At 44.3% G+C, this 23,082-nt stretch overlaps 1 protein-coding gene across 2 annotated transcripts in view; it reads right to left on the minus strand.

The window, feature by feature from the left end:
* ctnnd2b (catenin (cadherin-associated protein), delta 2b) overlaps positions 1-23,082 on the minus strand; it is a 107,665-nt gene that overhangs the window by 17,638 nt on the left and 66,945 nt on the right. For both annotated transcript variants that reach the window (XM_052463795.1, XM_052463796.1), the window contains 4 exons: positions 12,720-12,852; positions 8,719-8,932; positions 4,192-4,375; positions 1,537-1,654 (listed from right to left, as the gene is read on the minus strand). In XM_052463795.1, coding sequence (XP_052319755.1) covers positions 1,537-1,654; positions 4,192-4,375; positions 8,719-8,932; positions 12,720-12,852 — 649 coding nt within the window. The remainder of the gene's footprint in view (positions 1-1,536; positions 1,655-4,191; positions 4,376-8,718; positions 8,933-12,719; positions 12,853-23,082) is intronic.

Raw genomic sequence — 23,082 nt, forward strand, 5'->3', positions numbered from 1 at the left:
AGGACAGGAGAGGTGTTAAGCAACTAAATCCTGGTAAAGAAGGTCATTTACAGGGGATGAGGAGGTGGAGAGAGTCAGGGAGGCAACCATCAAGACACACCGATCCAGGCGCACAACGTGTTTTTATAGTTTTATTTGACTCCTATAGCAGTCAATACAAACTGAAATCCATTAACATACAACATATTAATCGATAAGAGAAACAAAATACAACAATACGAGTGAAAAAAATAAATGTAAATCAATAATGTCCTTAAAGTGACTCATTCATCAATGAGCAGAAATATGGGATTGGTGACCTCATGTACCATTCGGTTCTAGACTTTAGCATAGTCAGATTGTTTAGGCTGCGTGTTACTGTGATTTTGTCAGGGGATAGCCAGTCTCTGAAATGAGAGTTTAGGAGGCTGACAGTGAAGTCAGAGCTGTCTGTCTTTCATGAAGCCGGGGTAGGGACAGGGTCTGAAGTGCCTCAGTATAACTGGAGTATCCTCCGAGGATGGTGAGGCATGCGCTCTGCTGAATACGCTCCAGGTCATCAGACTGGTCCTGAGTCAGTGAGCTGTGCCAAGTAGGAGTGGCATACTCCAGGGTGGGACGTATGTAGCTGGTGTAAATGTTAACCAGGTCTTCCTACGACACATGGAACCTTTTAAGGCGGCAAAGAGAAAAATAATTCTGTTGCTCTTGGTTACCATTGTAGCAACCTGCTCGCTCCATTGTAAGTCCTTCTGTACCATTAACCCTAAAGTCTTCACACTATCACACACTTTGAGATCCTGGCCCTCATTCCAGAGAGGGCATGGGACAGGTGGATTTCTTGTGAAGGTCACTGATAGGATTTTGCACTTGGCGAGGTTCAGTGATATTCTGCTTGCATGTACCCATGTGTCGAAGTTGTTCAGGGGCTGTGCTGTGCTGATGTTTTCTGTTGTACACGTGTGGACCAGATTTAGATCGTCCACATATTTCCACCTATTGTCAAAATCACGGGCTGCACTGTCTGTGACCAGAAGGAAGATGAGAGGGCCCAGAGGAGTTCCTTGAGGAACACCTGCCAGTCTGAGAGGCTGTCTTGGTAGCGTACCTGTTGTTTGTGGCCGGTCACAAAACTGCAGAGCCATGGTGTGAGGGCAGGTCTGACACCCAGTTGGATTAGTCATTCAATGGTGATGGTGTGTACGATTTTGTCAAAGGCCTTGGAGAAGTCAGTTGTGATGAGGGTGGTTATGGTGGATACGATGTCTGATTGCTTATACACTTATAAACAGTCCAGGAAGCTAACAAGTGTGTGGATAGATTATATTTCTGGTCTGCTTCCAAACTGTCTGGGGTCTATGCTGGGCGTTATGTCTTCGTTTCATCTAGGTGTCACCGAAGCTCTCAGAAACTTTTGATAGTTGTGGTGTGTGTGTGTGTGTGTAAGTGAGTGTGCGTGTTTTGTATTGATAGGCCGCCTCTGTCTGTCATTCCCTCAGCGTCATGTTAAAAGGGTATTCTTTATGGGAGGAGATGAAAGGAAACACAAAGTCAAACCTTGCTATCGATCTCGCTGCTGCCCAAGGCGGTCTGGATCACGTAGAGCAGAGCGTCAGTGAGGCCCTCGCACTCCCTCATCCTCCTACGAGCCTCCTCCCCCGCCGAGCTCACATTCCTGCAACAACAGACACATTTCTCTTCAGCAATGTATCCCTGTTATATTGTACTGTAGCTACAGGTATTTCAGTTTAATTCCAGGCCTAAAGTTATACATATTTACTTACTGTTGTCATAATTGCTCAAAATCAGTCTTTCGGATTGGAAGTTAAAACAGGTGTCCTGACTCTCTGTGGTCACTAAAGAGGCCATTGCACTTATCGTAAGAGTAGAGGTATTAACTCCGGTGTCCTGGTTAAATTCCCAATCTGCCCCTCATATCATCATGGCCACCTAATCATCCCCAGCTCCCAATTGGCTCATTTATCCCATCTCCTCCCCCCTGTAACTTCCCAAGGTCACTGCTGTAAAAGATAATATGTTCTCAGTCAACCTACCTGGTAAAATAAGGATACATAAACATGAATAAATGAATGAATGTAGGCTATAGCTAAATGGTGTTAACGATAGTATAGTTTGACTCCATGACAAGACTGGCCCATCAGCCCCATTTCAGCTCATACTACCTATATAGTGTCCGGCTTTTGATAAGGGAATAGGGTGCCATTTGGGACACAGTCTCTGTCCTAAAGAGCTCCTCTCCGCTGCTCTTTAAATGTCAGGTCACTAAGAGTCTGTAATGATGCAGACAGCCTTGTCTTATAGGAGGCCTCTAGATGGACACCATGGCCATTATCTAAGGGTGCCTGCTGGTGGAGTTTGGGGCCAAAAGACAGGGAGATTATTGATGGCCTGTTTGTGACCCCATCAGCACCTCCAGCACTTTGTAATGGGCCTGATGAACAAAGCCGGCCATTGATCAATCTAATCTATGTGTATCTGTTCTGTTCAGTTTTTTTATTTTCTTCCAGTGATCAATGAGTTGACCATAGAGGGGAGAGACAGGGTCTAGGAGGTGAGACACGGGGTACTTTATCAGGTCGTTCCAACACAAACAGCAACCACTGTCTGCTGACGCCCCACCCCCAGGGTAGACCAGACGCAACAGATGACCCCAGATCTGAAAGGAAATTATACAAAAAAGGGAACATAGGTTTGTTGACTCTTTCGTGAGCATGAGTGTGAAAGATAGAGATGGTGAGTATGTTATCTTGCTGATCAGTCATAGCCATGGTCCTATTGGCAGACTTTCTCCCATTACACAGCAGTTGATGCCTGGCAAAGAGGCATCCTGTGGAGAATGAAAGTCAACTAGTGTGTTGCGTTGCTCCCTGTCAGCCATGGTGATTCTGTTCTGCCAGAGTAAGTGTCACATGATGAGGGACAAATGTGTGATGAGGCGGCAGGTGGCAAGGCATCTTGGTCCCGCACATTAAACATTCAATCAAAGCCCCTGTTCTGTTCTGTTCTGTTCCTTAACGACCCATGAAACAGATGAATTAGTCTGCTCAGCTCAGGGATTTACTGTAAAGTCAGCCATCCCTCATCACAGGCAGACATTAAGACTCAGCACATTTCACTTTACAGCGGAATTCCTCCCACTTCACGCTGCTGCACTGCTGATTGGTTGTGCTGCAGAGGACTACCTGTCTGGGTGCCAATGGGAATGGAACATGTCCCCACAAAGCCCGACCTCCCTTTCATTAATCACTTCCTGCTTTGAGAAGGTAATGTGTGCATATTAAAATAGACCCCAAGCCTTTGTTTTCTTTCCATCAACTATTAGCAGGTAATACCACAACAGAGAAGCGGTGACATATTGCACAGAGAGGGTAATGCACTGTAGCTAAAATGATTAACCCCAGAATGAGCAGACAGGCAATGTATTAGCTAAGATCTCATTATTCTCCTTCACAGACGCTTCTCCTGCTGGTATGCAGGGGACGAGGTCCCAGATATCAAGAGTTGAAACACTTGACACACAGCCAATTGTCTTCCGATGCCAGCTTTATAACCAGAAAGCCCTTTGACAATATTCCAGAACTATAGAATGCTTTAATGCAGTGCAGGCATCTTTAAGCCTCAAAGAAAGCTGACATGGCGTTTTCACACAACATCCCTCATAATGTGGGTAATTATAAACATGATACATGGGTTCACATAATCAGTCTGACACTTGTGGCATTCATTGTCTGTGATAAAACTTCCTTGATCAATAACCCTCATTTGTCAAGTCAATATTCACAATGAGAACAAAGCTTCCAAAGTATTCATGTGTGAAAGAGCAATGTGTTACATACTGCATTACCAACACAAAGGAACAAGCCAGGGATCGACAAAGCAGGAAGATATTGACCTGGTAGAAGCCGACTGCTCTCAGTAAAATCTACCCAGAGAAGAAGAGTTCAAGTTCCCAGAAGAGACCTTACCACCCATTGCATGTAAACTCAAGAGTTAACATACCCTGTCATGACTTGTGAACTTTAACCTCTGACCCTGCCACAGTGCTATCGCTCCTGCTTTGCTTTGGGGTCTATGATGGGTAACTGTAAAGGACTTTAGTGACAACTGCTGATGTAAAAAGCTAGCAAATACATTTGATTGATTGATTGATTGATTGATTGATTGACCCGAGGGTCTAGTAAGAGTACTGACCTGAGGCAGCCAGTGGCATTGCGGAGCACCTGGGAGGAGTGCAAGTGCAGCTTGCGGTCCTCCTGATGGGGCGAGGTGTCCCAGCCCGAGTGGGGGATGATGACAGCGTTGGTCAGCACGGCCAGAGCATCCTGGATAATGGGCATCTTCAGGGCATCACACGACGACAGGTTCCACAGCACACCTGAACACAGAACATCAGATAGGATAAGATGTTGACGAACAGTGATTTAACGTGGGAGAATGGTCAGGAGGTATATTGCGCACATGAGAGTGGAAACTGTGCTGAATCGTACAGACTTTGTGAAGAAAAAAAGTTTAATATACCTCCTCTGAAATTGAAATAAGGATAATGTGTGACAACATTTTTCGAAACACTGAAAAGATATGGTAAGATTCTATAAATGTTTAATTACTTGTCATGCATATGTTCACAAAAGAGCATATTGCAGCCCCTAGTTTTGATTTAGTGAGAGGCCGTCGTGATTGTGCAATAAACTGGTCACCTAGGGCTTCATAGATTTGGATAATTTTTTCTGTAATTTCATGTGCAACCAGGCAACCTACCAATTACATTCCAAGCCAGCGGCTTTGGCACAGACTGTATGCGTAACCTACACAGAGACAGGGAGGAAGCTCTCTCTCTCTGCAGCTGGGCTCTCCTCTCTCCTCTTTAACCACACTGACTACGACTTCAGTCTTCCTCCTCAATCTCGGGTGCTTTGCTGAACACTGAACAGAGGCACTACGTGTCCACAGAGAGTATCTCACATCCCAGTTTACATATGACTTCAACTGAACCTGAATTACAGCAGCTGTATGATGATACCAAAATAACATTCCTCATAATACACTGAACAAAAATATAAACGCAACATGCAACAATTTCAAAATGTTACGAAGTTACAGTTCATATAAGGAAATCAGTCAATTGAAATAAATGCATTAGGCCCTAATCTATGGATTTCACATGACTGGGAACACAGATATGCATATGTTGGTCACAGATACGGGGTGTGGATCAGAAAATCAGTCCGTATCTGGTGTGACCACTATTTGCCTCATGCAGCGCGACACATCTCCTTCACATAGAGTTGATCAGGTTGTTGATTGTGGCCTGTAGAATGTTGTCCCACTCCTCTTCAATGGCTGTGCGAAGTTGCTGGATAATGGCAGTAACTGGAACACGCTGTCATACACTTCAATACAGAGCATCCCAAACATGCTCAATGGGTGACATGTCTGGTGAGTATGCAAGCCATGGAAGAACTGGAACATTTTCAGCTTCCAGGAATTGTGTCCAGATCCTTGTGTGTATTATCGTGCTGAAACATGAGGTGATGGCGACGGATGAATGGCATGACAATGGGTCTCAGGATTTCATCACAGTATCTCTGTGCATTGAAATTGTCATCAATAATATGCAATTGTGTTCATTGTCTGTAGCTTATGCCTGCCCATACCATAACCTCACCGCCACCATGGGAAAATTCGGTTCAAAACGTTGATATTGCTGATGTCACCCACATGACGCCATACACATTGTCTGCAATCTGCCCGGTACAGTTAAAACCGGGATTCATCCGTGAAGAGCACACTTCCCCAGCGTGCCAGTGGCCATCAAAGGTGAGCATTTGACCAGTTGTTTTCGACGTCGAACTGCAGTCAAGTCAAAACCCTGGTCAGGATGACGAGCATGCAGATGAGTTTCCCTGAGACGATTTCTGACAGTGTGTGCAGAATATCTTGGGTTGTGCAAACCCACAGTTTCATCAGCTGTCTAGGTGGCTGGCGTCAGACAATCCCGTAGGTGAAAAAGCTGGACGTGAAGGTCCTGGGCTGGAATGGTTACATGTGGTCTGCGGTTGTGAGGCCAGTTGGACGTACTGCCAAATTCTCTAAAACAACATCGGAGGAGGCTTATAGTAGAGAAATTAACATTCCATTTTCTGGCAACAGCTCTGGAGAGCATTCCTGCAGTTAGCATGCCAATTGCACACTCCCTCAAAACTTGAGACATCTGTGGCATTGTGTTATGTGACAAAACTGCACATTTTAGAGTGGAGTTTTATTGTCCCCGGCACAAAGTGCACCTGTGTAATGATCAGCTTCTTTATATGCCACACCTGTCAAGTGGATTAATTATCTAGGCAAAGGAAAAATGCTCACTAACAGGGATATAAACTATTTTGTGAACAAAATTAGAGAGAAATAGGCTTTTAGTGAGTATGGAACATTTTATTTCAGCTCATGAAAAATGGGACAGTTGCGTTTATATTTTTGTTAAGTATAATAAAAAGACAACCAAGTCATGTGTCACCATGAATTTCTTTCAATAGGATGTGGTCGGAACATTGTGACTCTGCCATGGATGGTGTTAAGGGGTGAGCAGCCGCTGTCAGCCAAAGGTCGAGATACACACACAGCACAAGAGCTGGCCAATTATCTATAAGAGGAGAGAGGAAGGGGGAGGAGGAGGAAGAGGAGAGGGTCCTTCACTCCACAACACTGTGATTTGTTGAGAGGGCTCACACACACACACACACTGTAATGACCTTGACAGCTGGCCCAACACATTATAATTCTTGTTGACCTTCACCGTGTCATGTCCCTCCCAGGACACTGTAGCATTTATGATTGCAATTACCAGTGATGAGGCAGACCCGTTCCTCTCACAACAACAATGTAATTACACAGATCTACTTTCGTCTTATCAGTTATGTTGGGATGTTGTCCTTGTGGTCTGCTCTGCATCTAAATAACTAGCTGCGTTGCTCATAATTAGTGGAGACAGTAATCTTACAGAGAGCATCACTTTACCGCGCTCGGGGCGGCGCACAACATTTCTGTGTTTTCAAAAATGAAAGGGCTGCTGCCTAGAGTGGCGGCAGGCTCGGCGCATAATAACTACCTATAACATATTTTTTTTATTTCGCCTGACAGATGAAAGAGGTTAATTGCCTCAGCCTTACATCATCGGGGAGGAAATGCTGTGCGGGGGGTGCTAGGTGGGGAGCGAGAGCATCATTACATGGGGAGAAAGTGGGCCGTCTGCAGAACTGGACCAAAATTAACTCTACAGGGGGCCGTGGAAGGTGAGGGCACTGTGCAGGTTGTCAAGGTGACGGAAATGGAATTTGAGGAAGGAGCCTGTTGTTTTTATGTGGTTCAGGTGAGGCAGCCGCCGTGTCGTGAGCCCGCAGTCAAGTGGCAAAGGACTGATTCAGTGCAGATGATGTTCTAATTAAATCAGCCACTCTATAGTGAGCCACCAGGGTACCAAATGTACACGGAGTGTACAGAGCATCCCCGTATGTCTATGAATTGTTGTCTGTAGATGGCTGTACATTTCTACATTTCAATCTCATCCAACTACTCTACTTTTCAATTAATTTACTCCAAGAACTACAGAAGGACAAGTTGATTAACCATAATCCAGTACGACCACATCTCATCCACCCCTCCACTAAACTAGACTAATTGCGTCCTGGCTGTGTAAGTGCAGCAACATGTGTCCCTGATGTCACTTGGAGTCCAGGACACAATCGACATCTCTAATCTCAGGAGACAAGAAAGCTGCCATTTAAAAGAGCTTTATTCCCGCTAAATAATCATCTTTAGCTCCCAAGGGGGGTGGTTGCTAGAGCAGCAGAGAAAACAGCAACCTGGCTTGGCTTCCTGTGATGTCATAAACCGCCGCTACCGCTTCCCTAAGTAAGGGTGCCTCCTGGCAGTCGGTGGCACAGGGAAGGCTGGGAGATGGAGAGAAACGGGTAAATAGTCCCGTTAATCCCTGCCCAGTCACAGGGAGGGGAGAGGAGGCGCAGGCGGTCACTGTGACTCTGATTTAAACAGCCAGAAGAGAAGAAGTGAAGAGGCAGAATTCCTCTGGGCCGGGAAGGTTTTCTGATGCCTGATTAATTTGTGACAGGAGGGACTCTGTGTTCCGTGCGTTGAACTGCTTTCTCATTTATATGGTAATCTCCTTTAAGACAGCACCAGCACAAACCGTTTATTTCCAACGCATTTCCAGGCTCAGAATCCTCTCTACAGTAAAAAATAAATAATAAAATAATGCCCTCTATAAACATGACTAGGGGATTTAACCTCTCACTTGTTATTGACTAAGTACATTTAGGCAATGTTTCAATTAGAACAGCGCTCCTTTAATAGATAATAGCACCATGCAAGTATTACATCATATTGTATTTAATAAAATATAGGAATTTTCTATCCAGTAAGTCATTTGTGGATATTAGTTTTAACCACTGCTTAACCACCACTAAGGATGTTGATGTGAAAAGTCCCTTTGTGATTCTTCACCACTATAGCCTTCAGTAGTTGTTAGTTATCCAGCTCCCAGTACCAATGTCCTGTTAAATTCAGCTTGTGTATAAACTCTAGATATAAGCATCCAGGTAAAATGCTTAATAACTTTCTATAAGCAGGGATGAGCCTTTATAATGTCATATAGCAAGGCTATGTTATGTCTCTCTTTGTAAAAACGTAGCACCAAACTCTGTTCACCTGTAAGCAGCTCCCTGATCTCCACATCGGTGGTCTTCCTCAGCAGGCGGACCAGGGCTGGGATCCCGCCGCAGTTCTTCAGGGCGATCTTGTTGTCATCGTTGGCCTTTCCGTACACCAGGTTTCTCAGAGCACCACAGGCGCTGCGGTGCACGTCGGTCATCCTGTGATCCAGCAGATCCACCAGTAGCTGGATTCCTCCCTGCCTTCGGATCTGGTGAGAGGAACAGGGAGTGGAGAGAAAAGGAGGACGTTAGTGGATCATAACGAATTGATCAAGACTAGATCAAAATTAATAGATAGACAAAGAACAGTACAAACATGCATGCAATAGTGTAGCTAGCTACTGTTCTATACAGTTCACTTTTACAAACTGTCTGCCACAGAAGTCATCTGTAGTTTTCAGTATTGACAACTGGAGGCATCCCTTTGAATCCTGTTCTTTATTTCACTCAGGTACCTTTCCTCTATAAATCAACTAGAGCCAGATCAGACAGTTCCTTCCTCCCTCATTACTCTAGAGCAGGGGTCTCAAATCCTACCCTATGAGGTCCGGAGCCTGCTGGTTTTCTGTTCTACCTAATAATGAATTGCACTCATCTGGTGTCCCAGGTCTAAATCAGTCCCTGATTAGAGGGGAACAATGAAACGACGGCAGTGGAAGTGGCTTCGAGGTCCAGAGCTGAGCTTGAGGGCTCTAGAGTCACGTGGCTGCATATTAGTGCTGAACGATTAGTGCTTTTTGAGGTCGGTTCGGTTTCGGTTCGATTATAAAAAATATTTATGTTTTATTATTTACATTAAACGCGCTATGCATTATGTGGGTTGAATGCTGTAACAACATAGAATAAAACAAATAAATAAAAGTCCCATGATGGTAGTGACTGCCTATTACTGCTTATCACTTATTAATCATAATTTATTCACATTACTTTACTTAAATAAAATGTTATACATTTGTTTATTTGATGACTTTATTATTTTATTCCAAAGCATCATCTCATCTCTATAGAGCTGCTTCCTATGCTGTCTGACAAAATCACTATTTTCATCAAAGTAAATAAGGCATACTTATATGAATGTTTAATACCAACTATCAATCTCTTAGATCATGTATTTTCAGGTAGAGATACTTTGCGAAGCAACAGCTGCTCTCTATATTACCTCACGATCGCGAATTCTTCTATCTTCCGTAGCACGCGTAAAAGAAACACACACCGGACAAGTAGATACGCAATGGATCATGGTCATTGTAGTTCATTAATATGTTTTCTGCGCTAAACTATGTAGAATATTGGCCTGTTGGAAACTACAACTAACTCCCAACTACATAGCAAAGTTTAGACTGGATTGATTTATCTCTAGAAAAACTGCCATGTATGCATTGAGCTCACAGAAAAAAAATAACTAAATGGAATTCAAATAATTCAACCAATGTCGGTCAGTTGTTTAAAAATGAAAAAATAACAGACATTTTGGTTCATCTGCACACAGACAGACAGGCCAAGGAAACACTGTCACAGAGCGACAGAGGACAGAGTGACATATTGACAGAGTGACAGAGGAAGTGAGATAAGACGACCAGGTAGTGTGTCACAAACATACGTACAGACGTGTGCGTACGCACGCACACCAGGGGAGTTGTGCCAACAGTCAGCAGATGTGCTGCTAGGCCCAACAGAATGGATCAACAGTGCTGCTCTTGCTGTCCATCTCAACTCCAATTAAACACAGAGGAGAAAAACCATTACAAATCAGAGCCTGTTTATCTGGGTGCTCTGTTGGCAAAGGTGATAGACACTGGCTCACAAGATTGCAGGCTACATACAGTACATGCTGCCATTATCCAGTGCATGCTGTATATTCCCTTCTGTTTATGAAGACACTGACTTACTATACAAATGTCCCTCCTTCATCTCCATTGCTCTACTGTTACTAAAATAGAGTGCCCATTAAATAGTAATTTCCTTCACACAGCCTTCTGCTCCAAAAATAACCAAGATACTGCTAGGCGAGACAAGGTACCATGATGACACACACATCTACAGTGCATCGCCTCGCAGTACTATAAATACACGACATGACCAGAAGTATGTGGATACCTGCTTGTCGAAAGTCTCATTCCAAAATCATGGGCATTAATATGGAGTTGTCCCCCTTTTGCTGCTAATACTAGATGTGGGAACATCGCTCTGGGGACTTGCTTCCATTCAGCAACAAGAGCATTAGTGAGGTCGGGCACTGATGTTTGGCGGTTAGGCCTGGCTCGCAGTCGGCGTTCCAATTCATCCCGAAGGTGTTCAATGGGGTTGAGGTCAGGGCTCTGTGCAGGCCAGTCAAATTCTCCCACACCAATCTCGACAAACCATTTTTGTATGGACCTCGTGCAAAAGAGCATTGTCATGCTGAAACAGGATAGGGCCTTCCCCAAAGTGTTGCCACAAAGTTGAAAGCACAGAATCGGCTAGAATGACATAGTATGCTGTTGCGTTAAGATTTCCCTTCACTGGAACTAAGTGGCCTAGCCCGAACCATGAAAAACCACCCCAGACAATTATTCCTCCTCCACCAAACTTTACAGTTGGCACTATGCATTGGGGCAGGTAGCGTTCTCCTGGCTTCCACCAAACCTAGATTCGTCCGTCGGACTGCCAAATGGTGAAGCGTGATTCATCACTCCAGAGAACATGTTTCCACTGCTCCAGAGTCCAATGGCGGCGAGTTTCACACCACTCCAGCCAACACTTGGCATTGCACATGGTGATCTTAGGCTTGTGTACGGCTGCTCGGCCATCAAAACCCATTTCATGAAGCTCCCGATGAACAGTTATTGTGCTGACGTTGCTTCCAGAGGCAGTAGTGAGTGTTGCAACCGAGGATAAACTATTTTTACACGTTACACGCTACAGCACTCGGCGGTCCACAACTGACTGAGCCGTTGTTGCCCCTAGAAGTTTCCACTTCACAATAACAGCATGTACAGTTGACCTGGGCAGCACTATCAGGGAAGAAATTTGACGAACTGACTTGTTGGAAAGGTGGCATCCTATGACGGGGCCACGTTGAAAGTCACTGAGCTCTTCAGTAAGGCCATTCTTCTGCCAATGTTTTTCTATGGAGATTGCATGGCTGTGTGCTCGATTTCATACACCTGTCAGCAATGAGCTGAAATAGCCGAATCCACTCATTTGAAGGGGTGGCCACATTCTTTTGTATATATAGTATATCACTGTATGTGTGTCTATATCTGTGTGCGTGTGCCTATATGTGTGATTGCCAAGGTGTGTGCGTGTGTGTGTGTGTGTGTGTGGTGTGTGTGTCTGCCCATGCTGCCTGTGATATATCTGTCTGAGATAGGCGATGAGATGAGCATCAGCAGTGTTCCAGGAAAAGGTATCCGCTGACCTAATGACTTTCTTCCAATCCCTCCAAGACAGCATCTCACTTGCAACTCATCCCTCCATCTCCACCTCCCCCATCTCACCATCCCTATACCTCACCATCCCTCCATCTCACCATCCCTCCACCTCACCATCCCTCTACCTCACCCAGCCAACGTCCCCACATATTACACACAGACATGACACCACCAAGCTATCCAACATTAGGGTGAGGAAAGTCAGGTGAGGCAAGATCAGGCAATACTATCTGACCATTAATGTGAGGAGAATTCACAATTCTAGCACCTAGGATAGATCCTTAGCTAGAATTGTGAATTATTCTCGAAAAAGGTTTCACAAAAGGTATAGATTTTAGATGATGTACTGAACATGAAGGTGGAGGCGGACTTTGCTATGTTTCATAAGTTTCAAATGAAACAACTGCCCAGGGCCATCCCACGGACCGATTCTGACTTTTTTTAAGCCCAATGTGCTAGCCACGGATTTAACAACTTTATGGGGCAGATACATTTCATAATGTGTAGCAGTGGATGCAGGTGTCCCCGCTAGCACATGGCAGTAGAAATGTATGAGTAGCCATATCGGCCTGGTGCAGGTTACCTCAGACTTGATCTTGTTGTCTCCGAAGCACAGGTGTTGGAGGTAGGCTGCAGCGTTGGACTGGACCGAGGGGAACTGGTGTTGCAGCATCTGAATCACCTCAGGCAGCTCTGGGTCTCTCCAGCCAAACTCCCTGCAGGGGACCACGGGAAACGCAGGGATGAATACAGAACAGCACTGGATCTGTACAGGCATCTGCATCCTAAATGGCACCCTATTCCCTATTTAGTGCACTACTTTTGACCAGGGCCCATAAGGTAGTGCACCACATAGGGAATAGAGTGCCATTTGGAACTCAGAAAAAGCATCGCAATACAGTGCTAAACAAAACACTCACTCAATGTCTATTATACTGCAATCTTCAATCTATCTTTTCAGATGACTGCAATCTGGTGATTACTGTACGTGGTAAATTGCAGAAGCTGTTGCGGTGGTAATTCCTATAAGTGGTGTTTTGGTATAATGTCATTTCTGCATTACAGAAAATAATAAGGCACCTTTTTGTTCTCTCTTTCTTTTGAATGCCTTTGGTTTGGTTTATTGTGTGTGGAGCAATGTTCATCTATGACTACTAAGTTAGACACTAAGGCTACATTGCATTGAGGTTCACTTACAGAGCAGAAAAACAGTGACATATGACATGCATTGTCAATTTAAAACAAACATTGGCATGAATAATGAACAACGTAATATGCGTGTTGAGCATGAAAAAGCGTGCGTGTGTGTGTCATATTTGCCAAACAAACCACACCCATAGCACATAGCCCCCATAGTGTGAAAAAAAAAAAATTTTAGTTCTAAGAGATATTCAAATCAAGAACGAGGCTTGTTTTCTATTCCCACAAATTCTGAATTAAATCATTCACTAGAGAATGATAAAGGCTAGAACTGAATCCCTACTCTTGGCGAATGAGAGATACTTTCATCCAGCATTATCCTCTGGCGATGCGAGCTATGGTGCTTTAGTGCGTTAGCCTGAGGCTAGCTATGGACTGTCAGAGCACCCTGTCATCCCACTGACCACCGTGTTACCCCACTACCACACCTCTCTTATCGGCACACCTACAGATACAGACAGACAAAGAGGGAGAGACAGAGAGACACACACTGGTGCAAAGGCAGCAACCTCCCTGTACACACCTTCCAGCACCTGTCCAACTTCAAACCATCACAGCTGTCTGCAATCAGGCCTTTTAGTTTGTCAGTTAGCTCTCTCACTGACAACACAGATGCCCCAGTTCTGGCTTCTCAACTCCACATGTCACCGGCTCTCAAAGACCGAGAATCAATTGCATTAACGAGTGGGTTCACGTAAGAGAGAGAGAGAGAGAGGAGGAGGGGGAAGAGAGGAAGAGAAATGTGAGAAGGAGGGAGGTGAGGGGGGAATATAGAGATGTGAGAGAGAAGGAGAGATGTGTGAGGGAGAGAGAGAGAGGGTGTGAGAGAGATGAAAACTAGGAACAGAGAGCTAATTCTGATCCAAAAGGCTTGGAAGCTGCGGAGCCGCCACAGTTAGTGATGTACACACTACGACGGGTAAGAGCCTCAGGAACATTTCATCTCCTCACAATCCTTCTCCCAGCAATACCAACCACTACTAACGTGAGAAAGGGAGAAATGGAAGAAGCCACGACCATTTACAAAGAAAGAGAAATGTTAACTTTCAAAAAGGTCAATGGAGTGATGGTGGTCTAGTTGGGATTCTCTGTGACCTCAATCACATAAAACAAAACCCAGATAAATAAAACACCAGGGAGCCCAGCTCTCCATGTCTCTTCTGAGCCTCTTCAGAACTGTCACAATGAAAGTGGTGTTTCAAACGGTAGGGGAGCAGTGTACCAACAAAACACTAGATGGTCAGTTGTGAAGACTCCCTGCACCCTTCTACCAAGCATCTTAACCCCACACTAGTGGGCACTGGGCATGCTCAGTACAGTTCCGGCATTAGCTAGGCTCCACTGTTACCCAACTGAGCACTTATTGTTGAGTGATTGGAGCTGACTGGTGTGCAGTCGTCAGAAATGATTGCCCGTGAATATAATTCATCAAAGGGAATGAATGCAGAGGAGCAGGGAGGGATTGAGATCCTTTTGTTTAAAAAAAATGACCAATGGGAGAAAGTACATTTCAAAAGTTGATTTGTTTTCTCCTCTCTTCGCTGATGATTATGAAGCTTGATCACATACTCTGTGGTGTGTCCCTGTGAGGCATGGTTGCATTAGCAAACACTTTCATCCATAGCCATATTAATCTGTCTATTTACCAGTGGTGTAAAGTATTTACAGTACATTCAGAAAGTATTCAGACCCCTTGATGTTTTCCACATTTTGTTACATTACTGTAACGCCTGTCGTCGGAAGGAGAGGACCAAAGCGCAGCGTGAAAAGTGTTCATGATTTTTTTATTATCAAAAAACACTCGAACAAGGTAACAAAACGAAAGCGAACAGTTCTGTCAGATAACAGAGACTTAACAGAAAATAACTACCCACAAACACATGTGGGAAAAAAGGCTGCCTAATTATGATCCCCAATCAGAGACAACGATAGACACCTGCCTCTGATTGGGAACCATACTCGGCAAAAAAAAAGAAATAGACAACATAGAATGCCCACCCCAAATCACACCCTGACCTAACCAAATAGAGAAATAAAAAGGCTCTCTAAGGTCAGGGTGTGACAATTACAGCCTTATTCTAAAATTGATTAAATGGTTTTTTCCACCCCTGTCAATCTACACACAATACCCCATAATGACGAAGCAAAAACAGATTATTTTAAATGTTGTAAAATGTATTAAAAATATAATAAAATATCACATTTACATAAGTATTCAGTCCCTTTACTCAGTACTTTGTTGAAGCACCTTTGGCAGTGATTAAAGCCTCAAGTCTTCTTGGTTATGACACTACAAGCTTGGCACAGCTGTATTTTGGGAGTTTCTCCCATTTTTCTCTGCAGATCCTCTCAAGCTCTGTCAGGTTGGATGGGAAGCGTTGCTGCTCCAGAGATGTTTGATCGGGTTCAAGTTCAGGCTCTGACTGGGCTACTCAAGGACATTCAGAAACCTGTCCCGAAGCCACTCCTGCGTTGTCTTGGCTGTGTGCTTAGCGTTGTTGTCCTGTTGGAAGGTGAACATTTACCCCAGGGTGAGGTCCTGAGCGCTCAGGAGCATGTATTCATCAAATAAAATAAAATGTTATTTGTCACATACACATGGTTAGCAGATGTTAATGTGAGTGTAGTGAAATGCTTCTGCTTCTAGTTCCCGACAGTGCAGTAATATCTAACAAGTAATCTAACAATTCCCCAACAACAACCTAATACACACAAACCTGAAGCGGTGAATGAGAATATGTACATGCAAGTATATGGATGAGCGGCATAGGCAAGGTGCAATAGAGGGTATTAAAATAGTGTATACATGTGATATGAGTAATGTAAGATATGTAAACATTATTAAAGTGGCAATATTTAGAGTGGCATTGTACAAAGTGAATAGTGATCCATTTATTAAAGTGGTCAGTGATTGGGTATTAATTGTAGGCGGCAGCCTCTCTGAGGTAGCGATGGCTGTTTAGCAGTCTGATGGCATTGAGATAGAAGCTGTTTTTCAGTCTCTCGGGCCCAGCTTTGTTGCTCCTGTACTGACCTCACCTTCTGGGTGGTAGCAGTGTGAATAGGCAAAAGCTCGGGTGGTTGATGTCCTTGATGATCTTTTTGGCCTTCCTGTGAAGGCGTTGTAGGTGTCATGGAGGGCGGTGCAGTTGCAGTACCAGGCTGTGATACAGTATGCACTCGATTGTCCATCTGTAAAAGTTTGTCAGGGTTTTAAGTGACACGCCAAATTTCTCCAGCCTCTTGAGGTTGAAGAGGCGCTGTTTGCCCCTTCTTCACCACACTGCCTGTGTGGGTGGACCATTTCAGTTTCTCCACTGCTATCCCTTCAATGTGGATAGGGGGGTGCTTCGTCTGTTTCCTTAAGTCCACGATCATCTCCTTTGTTTTGTTGACGTTGAGCGAGAGATTGTTTTCCTGACACCACACTCCGAGTGCCCTCACCTCCTCCCTGTAGGCGGTCTCGTCGTTGTTGGTAATCAAGCCCACTACTGTTGTGTCGTCTGCAAACTTTATGATTGAGTTGGAGGCGTGCATGGCTACGCAAACATGGGTGAACAGGGAGTACAGGAGGGGGCTGAGCACGCACCCTTGTGGGGCCCCAGTGTTGGGGGTCATCAACCCCTGGGGGCGGCCCGTCAACAAGTCCAGGACACAATTGCTCAGGGCAGGGTTGAGACCCAGGGCCTCCAGCTTGATGATGAGCTTGGGTACTATGGTGTTGAATGCTGAGCGGTAGTCAATGAACAGCTTTCTTACATAGGTATTCCTCTTGTGCAGATTGGATAGGGCAGTGTGCAGTGTGATGGCAATTGCGTCGTCTGGACCTGTTGGAGCGGTAGGCAAACTGAAGTGGGTCTAAGGTGGAGGCAATATGATCTTTGACTAGTCTCTTAAAGCACTTCATGATGACAAAAGTGAGTGCTATGGGGCGGTAGTAATTTAGTTCTGTCATCTTTGCCTTCTTGTGTACAGGAACAATGCCATCTTAGGGAGCGATTGGATATGTCCGTAAACACCCCAGGCAGCTGGTCTGTGCATGCGCTGAGGACACGGCTAGGGATGCCGTCTGAGCCAGCAGCTTTGCGAGGGTCATCACGTTTAAATGTTTTACTCACGTCAGCCACGGAGAGGGAGAGGGGGGGGCAGTCCTTGTTAGCGGGCCACGACGGTGGCACTGTATAATCACCAAAGCGGTGCAAAGAAGGTGTTTAGTTGTCTGCAAGCGTGACATCGGTGTCCATTACGTGGCTGGATTTCTTTTTGTAGTCCGCAATTTCCCGTAGACCCTGCAACATATGTCTTGTGTTTGAGCCGTTGAATTGCGACTCCAACTTGTCCCAGTACTGGCATTTTGCTTGTTTGATTGCCTTGCGGAGGGAATAACTACACTGTTTATATTCAGACATATTCCCAGACCTCTTTCCATGGTTAAATGCGGTGGATCGCGCTTTCAGTTTTGTGCGAATGCCGCCATCCATTCACGGTTTCCGGTTAGGGTAGGTTTTAATAGTCACAGTGGGTACAACATCTGCAATGCACTTCTTTATAAACGCACTCAGAGTCAGCGTATTGGTCGATGTTGTTCTCAGAAGCTGACCGGAACATATTGATCTAAACAATCTTGAAGCGTGGCTTCCGATTGGTCGGACCCGAGTTGAATGGTTGTTGTCACTTGTACATCCTGTTTGAGTTTCTGCCTTTAAGACGGAAGGAGCAAGATCGCTTCATGGTCGGATTTGCCGAAGGGAGGACGTGGGAGGGCTTTGTATGCATCGCGGATGTTAGAGTAGCAGTGGTCGAGGGTATTGCGCATGCGCGTAGCACAATAAATATGCTGGTAGAATTTAGGCAGCCTTGATCTCAAATTTGCTTTGTTGAAATTCCCAGCTACAATAAATGCAGCCTCAGGATGTATGGTGTCCAGTTTGCATATAGTCCAGTGAAGTTCCTCGATGGCAGTCTTGGTGTCTGCTTGAGGGGGAATGTACACAGCTGTCACTATAACTGATAAGAATTCTCTTGGTAGGTAAAATGGCCGGCATTTGATTGTAAGAAATTCTAGATCGGTTGAGCAGAAGGACTTGAGTTCCTGTGTGTTGTTATGATTACACCATGAGTCGTTAATCATAAAGCATACACCCTCTCCCATCCTCTTCCCAGAGAGGTGTTTATCTCTGTCGGCGTGATGCATGGAGATGTCACGCCTTGGTCATTGTATTTTTGTGTTTTCGTTATATTATTTGGTCAGGCCAGGGTGTGACATGGGTTTATGTTGTTGTATGTCGTATTGGGGTTTTGTATTATTGGGATTGCGGTTGAGTAGGGGTGTTGTATAGGCTTGGCTGCCTGAGGCGGTTCTCAATCAGAGTCAGGTGATTCTCGTTGTCTCTGATTGGGAACCGTATTTAGGTAGCCGGGGTTTCGCTGTGTATTTCGTGGGTGATTGTTCCCATCTCTGTGTAGTTTCACCAGATAGGCTGTAATAGGTTTCACGTTCCGTTTGTTGTTTTTGTTATTTCATGTATCATGATCTTTGTTCATTAAAGACATGAGTAACCACTACGCTGCATTTCGGTCCGACTCTCTTTCTACAAACGAAGAACGCCGTTACAGGAGAAGCCCGGTGGCTCTCTGGAATGCAGCCCTTGCTCGAATTTCATATACCTTGTTGTCAAGAGACTGGACATTGGCTAGTAGTATACTCTGGAGCGGTGGGCGTTGTGCACGTCTACGGAGCCTGGCCAGGTGGCCGCTTCGTCTGCCTCTTCTGTGCCATCGTTGTTTTGGATCGACTACTGGAATTAGATCCATTGTCCTGGGTGGAGGTCCAAACAAAGGATCAACTTCGGGAAAGTCATATTCCTGGTCATACTGTTGATAAGTTGACATTGTTCTTATATCCAATAGTTCTTCCCAGCTGTGTATATTAAGACTTGAGATTTCCTGGGGTAACAATGTAAGAAATAATACATAAAAAAAACAAAATACTGCATAGTTTCCTAAGAACTCGAAGTGACCATCTCTGCCTGCACCATCATCAGTTGTGGATCTGTCTGTACTTTGCTCCATTCATCTTTCCCTCGATCCTGACTAGTCTCCCAGTCCCTACCTCTGAAAAACATATCCACAGCATGATGTTGCACCACCATACTTCACCGTAGGGATGGTGCCAAGTTTCCTCCAGACGTGACACTTGGCATGCAGGTTCAGTCTTGGTTTCATCAGACCAGAGAATCTTGTTGCTCATGGTTTGAGAATAATTTAGGTGCCTTTAGGTAAACTCCAAGCGGGATGTCATGTGCTTTTTACTGAGGAGTGGCTTCCGTCTGGTCACTCCTTGATTGGTGGAGTGCTGCAGAGATGGTTGTCCTTCTGGAATGTTCTCCCATCTCCACAGAGGAACTCTGGAGCTCTGTCAGAGTGACCATCGGGTTCTTGGTCACCTCCCCGATCAAGGCCCTTCTCCCCCGATTGCTCAGTTTGCCTAGGCGGCCAGCTCTAGGAAGAGTCTTGGTGGTTCTAAACTTATTCTATTTAAGAATGATGGAGGCCACTGTGTTCTTATGGACCTTCAATGCTGCAGAATTTTTTTGGTACCCCTCCCAAGATCTGTGCCTCGTCACAATCCTGTCTCGGAGCTCTACGGACAATTCCTTCGACCTCATGGCTTGGTTTTTGCTCTGACATGCACTGTCAACTGTAGGACCTTATATAGACAGGTGTGTGCCTTTCCAAATCTTGTCCAATCAATTACATTTACCAATCTCAATGATGATCAACGGAAACAGGATGCACCTCAGCTCAATTTCACGTCTCAAAAGGGTCTGAATACTTAAGTAAGGTATTTCTGTTTTTGTTATGTTATAAATTTGCAAAAATTTATAAAAACCTGTTTTTGCTTTGTCATGATGGAGTATTGTGTGCAGATTGATGAGGATGTTTTTTAAAAATCCATTTTCGAATAAGACTGTAAACGTAACAAAATGTGGAAAAAGTCAAGTTCTCTGAATACTTTCCGAATGCACTGTCAGTAAAAATACTTTAAAGTACTAATTAAATCTGTACTTGACTATTTATATTTTTGTCAACTTTTATTTTTACTCCACCACATTGCTAAAGAAAGCGGTGGTCCAATTCACACACGTATCAAGAGAAAATCCCTCGTAATCCCTACTGCCTCTGATCTGGCGTACTCACTAAACACACATGCTTCATTTGTAAATTATGTCTGAGTGTGCCCTTGACTCTCTGTAAATTTAAAACTTGAAAATCATGCCATTTGGTTTGCCTTAAGGAATTTGAAATAATCTATACTTTTACTCTCGGCACAATTTGGTGTAAGCATTTAGAAAGCCTCGGTTTCCCATCACTAGTGCATAGCACTGGGATTGAACACATGACCCTCGGAGCCGAAGCCTGCGGCATAAACTTTATACTAACTTTATCCACAATTATATATTTCCTTTTGTGCGACCCGAGCCGTTTCTTCTATCCACATGTTCCATTGCCTGCGTTTCCTTCCTCTCTGGCAACTGAGTTAGGAAGGACGCCTGTATCTTCGTAGTGACTGGGTGTATTGATACACCATCCAAACTGTAATTAATAACTTCACCATGCTCAAAAGCATATTTAATGTCTGCTTTTTATTTTTACCCATATAACATTAGATGTCCTTCTTTGCAAGGCATTGGAAAACATCCCTGGTCTTTGTGGTTGAATCCGTGTTTCAAATTCACTGCTTGACTGAGGGACCTTACAGATAATTGTACGTGTGGAGCACGTATATTTAACCAAATACTTTTAGACTTTTACTCAAGTAGTATTTTACTAAGTGACTTTCACTATTACTTGAGTCATTTTCTATTTTGGAATCTATACTTTTACTCAAGGTTGACAATTGGGTACTTTTTCCACCACTATTGTCTGCTATGTACAGTACTATAATGTGCATATGAGCGTTTGTAGACCAAATACAACTTAATTATTTTTACAAAAAATTATCTAAAGATGATTTAACCTTGCATAAGTCACATATGGGTTAATTGGGCAATCTAAATGCTCGAAGAGTTTGTGCAAACTGCTGTATGTTTAATCATATCCAATTAGGAAGTAGGTCACTCGCTGAAACATCGCCTTGAGTCATTACAGTACTGTATTGTACATAGGGTTCTTAGGTTCTTAAAGAGGCAATCTGCGATTGATACATCAATTTTGGGACTTTTATATGAAAATACATGAGAGAAAAAAGAAGAAACACGCAAACTGCTCTGGCTAAAATCACTGCTCTTTATTAAGCTTTATGTATCGGCCTCAAGGCCTTGTCAGCTTTTTAATTTTTTCTTATTTAAAAAAAAAACATGTCTTCACTTTGTCATTATGGGGTATTGTGTGTAGATGGGTGAGAAAAATAAATAAATGTAATCCATTTTGAATTCAGGCTAGGACACAACAAAATGTGGAACAAGACAAAGGGTATGAATACTTTCTGAAGGCACTATAGTGCACTTCATTTGACCAGAGTCCTAGGCATTATGTGTCGGGGGGCTAGGGTCAGTTTGTTATATCTGGAGTACTTCTCCTGTCTTATCCGGTGTCCTGTGTGAATTTAAGTATGCTCTCTCTAATTCTCTCTTTCTTTCTCTCTCTGAGGACCTGAGCCCTAGGACCATGCCTCAGGACTACCTGGCATGATGACTCCTTGCTGTCCCCAGTCCACCTGGCCGTGCTGCTGCTCCAGTTAACTGTTCTGCCTGTGATTATTATTATTTGACCATGCTGGTCATTAATGAACATTTGAACATCTTGGCCATGTTCCGTTATAATCTCCACACGGCACAGCCAGACGAGGACTGGCCACCCCACATAGCCTGGTTCCTCTCTAGGTTTCGGCCTTTCTAGAGAGTTTTCCTAGCCACTGTGCTTCTACACCTGCATTGCTTGCTGTTCGGGGTTTTAGGCTGGGTTTCTGTACAGCACTTTGAGATATCAGATGTACGAAGGGCTATATAAATAAATTTGATTTGATGGTCAAGAGTAGTGCACTATATAGGGAATCGGATGCCATTTCAGACCTATGTCTGTGTTAGTTTAACTGTTTAGCCCACATGTATTGGGATAAATTAGGAGGCTCTGAAACCGAATGTGACGCAAAGCTCTCAGATCCCCCAGTCAGCCAGACAAACACCGGGGTGGATGAAGTGAACATAAATGGACCACTACAAGTGCGTCCAGGTCCAACCATTAAAATGGAGGTTATGGCTCTTATTTACAGCATCAGAGAGAGGGTAGAGCTCAGAATAGGACTCTAGTGGCCGTACTCCGTGTTGTAGTGTCTGAGATGTGGCCAATCAGACTGGATTAGCCTCAGCGGGGGAGTCCTCAAACCAACATCCCCAAGAACTCACATACACATGTATGTACACGCATGCACTCACATGCGCATACACGCACCCTCATTTGCACTCAAACACACACACTTGCACACAGACGCACACATACACGTGCGCGCGCACAGACAAGGATACACGTGCGCGCGCACAGACAAGGATACACGTGCGCGCGCACAGACACGCACACACACTGGCCTATGACCACTGCATCTCCCTATCTAGAACACAGTCAGACATGCATTACTTTACTATTGAATCTTACAGAATAGCAGTAAATAAAGAAACAAACGATGCATCCCAATGCACAGAGCAGCATATGAAAAACATTAATGCTGCTTATCTTGTACCGTACAC

The sequence above is a fragment of the Oncorhynchus keta genome, chromosome 15 (genome assembly GCF_023373465.1).
Source record: "Oncorhynchus keta strain PuntledgeMale-10-30-2019 chromosome 15, Oket_V2, whole genome shotgun sequence".
NCBI classification, from domain to species: Eukaryota; Metazoa; Chordata; class Actinopteri; order Salmoniformes; family Salmonidae; genus Oncorhynchus; species Oncorhynchus keta.